At 30.4% G+C, this 2,500-nt stretch overlaps 1 protein-coding gene across 1 annotated transcript in view; it reads right to left on the bottom strand.

Annotated features, from left to right (window-relative positions):
* LOC147467419 (glutamate receptor ionotropic, delta-1-like) overlaps positions 1-997 on the bottom strand; it is a 14,220-nt gene extending 13,223 nt beyond the window's left edge. The window contains exons 1-2 of the mRNA XM_086531821.1: positions 965-997; positions 712-815 (exon numbers count right to left, since the gene is read on the bottom strand). Coding sequence (XP_086387947.1) covers positions 712-815; positions 965-997 — 137 coding nt within the window. The remainder of the gene's footprint in view (positions 1-711; positions 816-964) is intronic.
* Positions 998-2,500: the final 1,503 nt, after the last annotated feature.

The raw sequence follows: 2,500 nt of genomic DNA, 5'->3' as shown, positions 1-2,500 counted from the left end.
ATGGGGTAATGGGAAGGGAAGGTAATGGGAGAGATGGTGTTTTTTTATTCATGGGAAGCTGATGGGGTAATGGGAAGGGATGGTGTTCGTGATTGATGGGGAGGTATTGGGGTGATGGGGAAGGCGAGGCAATGCCACACTAAAGACTATGGGTAGGGCGGTGTTTTTGATTCATGGGAAACTAATGGGGTAATGGGAAGGGAAGTGAATGGTGATGGATACTATTAATAATGGGTAATGAGGTATTGTGGCGATGATAAAGGTATTGTTTATTATAGGAGTAATAGAACCGGTAATTATAGTAGTGATGTTAGTGCTGTGTACTGAAGTAGAGGCATTAATAATTACTTAAGAAAATAAGGATACGAGGTGGTTATTGTAACGATGGGATAATGATAAAGACCATGCCATGAAATATATTAATTCTCTCTCTCTCTCTCTCTCTCTCTCTCTCTCTCTCTCTCTCTCTCTCTCTCTCTCTCTCTCTCTCTCTCAAAAAAAAAAAAAAAAAAAAAAAAAAAAAAAAAAAAAAAAAAAAAAAAAATATATATATATATATATATATATATATATATATATATATATATACATATATGTAAAAAAAAACATAAAAAATCAAAACACCAAAATGATCACACACACACATCCAACAATCACATAAACAACGACCAAAAAAACAAAAAAACAAAAAAAACTTTCCATTTTACTCACGAGAAATTGAGATTACTTTGAAAATACTGAACGACTTCAATAAATGAACCAGACACCGAGAGTTTTCCTTCGGCGTCCCAGGTGAGTATTGTTGCCGGACGCCACTGGGTTTGCAATAGGAGAAAAGGAAGTTATATTGGGTGTTTTTTTTTATGCATAATGGGGATTGTTGCTATCGTCATTATTGTTGTTGTTTGTTGTTGTTGTTGTTATTGTTTATTTACATTATCATGATCATTATTATTGTCATTACTGTAGTTACTGTTATAGTCGTTACTATTATCATTGTTATTATTATTTTAGTTATTGTTATTATAGATCAAATTATAGATCACTTTCGTTATCCTTATTATTATCATCATAATTATTACTATCATATATACTTATGCACATAAATACATGTACATATATATATACATATATATATATATATATATATATATATATATATATATATATATATATATATATATGTATATATGTGTGTGTATGTGCGTATGTATATATATATATATATATATATATATATATATATATATATATATATAATATATATATATATACATATATATATATATATATATATTTATATGTATATAATATATATATAATATATATATATATATATATATATATATATATATATATTATATATATATATTTATATATATATATATATATATATATATATATATATATATATATATGCATATATATATATATATATATATCCTCATTATCCACAAACATACATATTCACTTTATAATTCAGCCGACCTTTTCCGCCGTGCAGTTCAACGTGATTCCCTCGAGATCCGTGCGCCTGGCAGCGACGTCATTTCGAAAAGCCACCAGTACTCCTTCGCCATCTTGCTTCATCACACCTTCTCTATTACTCATCAACTCATTACTCATCAAACTGTTACTCGTAGCGATAGCATTCGGGTCGTTAATCCCCTTTGTATCTGAAATGAGGGTCGTTTCACACGTCGTACAGCGAAGGTCCTTCTTGGAGACGGGATGCCACACTCCGATTTGGGTAACTCGCTTGGGAAGTTTCCGATTCACTTGGTATTGCTCCCACAGCGCGATTCCGTCTTCGTTCACAACCGCTATTTGTACCTGGCAGAGAAGGCGTAAAAATGATGCTGAGAAGGACAAAATAATGAAAAAAAAAGTATGAAGTAAAGTGAATACCTTTTAAATTGGTAAAATGCAACTTTACTAGGAAGAATATGAAGATATGTGCATGTGTTTAATACTTTTTTTTATTATATAAAGACTCGAATTAGTGAAAGATAAAGTAACGATAATCATGTGATATTATATTAAAGAATAAGAGACATCTTACAGAACTAAACGATAACCATAAATAAAACATCAACCGACAACACAAAACAAAACGAAAATCATCACTACATTTTAATTAAAGAACCTGAAATAAAATCCTCATGATTTACTCATTCCCAAGCAGACACTCATCCTCTATAATCCTTCCATTACCTCATATCACTTTAATTACCAGATTCAGAAGAGGCAGGTACGTCTCTTTCAAGAAGTCCCTGAAGGAAGTGTCAGAGAAAAGAATAATTCTCATCTCCTCGCTAGTCCCTCCTTTTAACATCTTTGAATAAGAAGGATGGAGAGAGAAAGAAATTATTAAGTCTATCCTAGAATTATATTATCATCTAATTGTTTATTCTTTGGACACGTCGCCTAGTTGAAAGGTTTTTCTCATTTTCCTAATTGATGTTAAATATATATATATATATATATATATATATATATA

Source organism: Penaeus japonicus, unplaced genomic scaffold (genome assembly GCF_977035675.1).
Source record: "Penaeus japonicus unplaced genomic scaffold, GWHDUDI00000001_assembly GWHDUDI00000036, whole genome shotgun sequence".
Classification (NCBI taxonomy): Eukaryota; Metazoa; Arthropoda; class Malacostraca; order Decapoda; family Penaeidae; genus Penaeus; species Penaeus japonicus.
The sequence above is the reverse complement of the archived record's forward strand: the minus strand, read 5'-3'. Positions and strand labels throughout refer to the sequence as shown.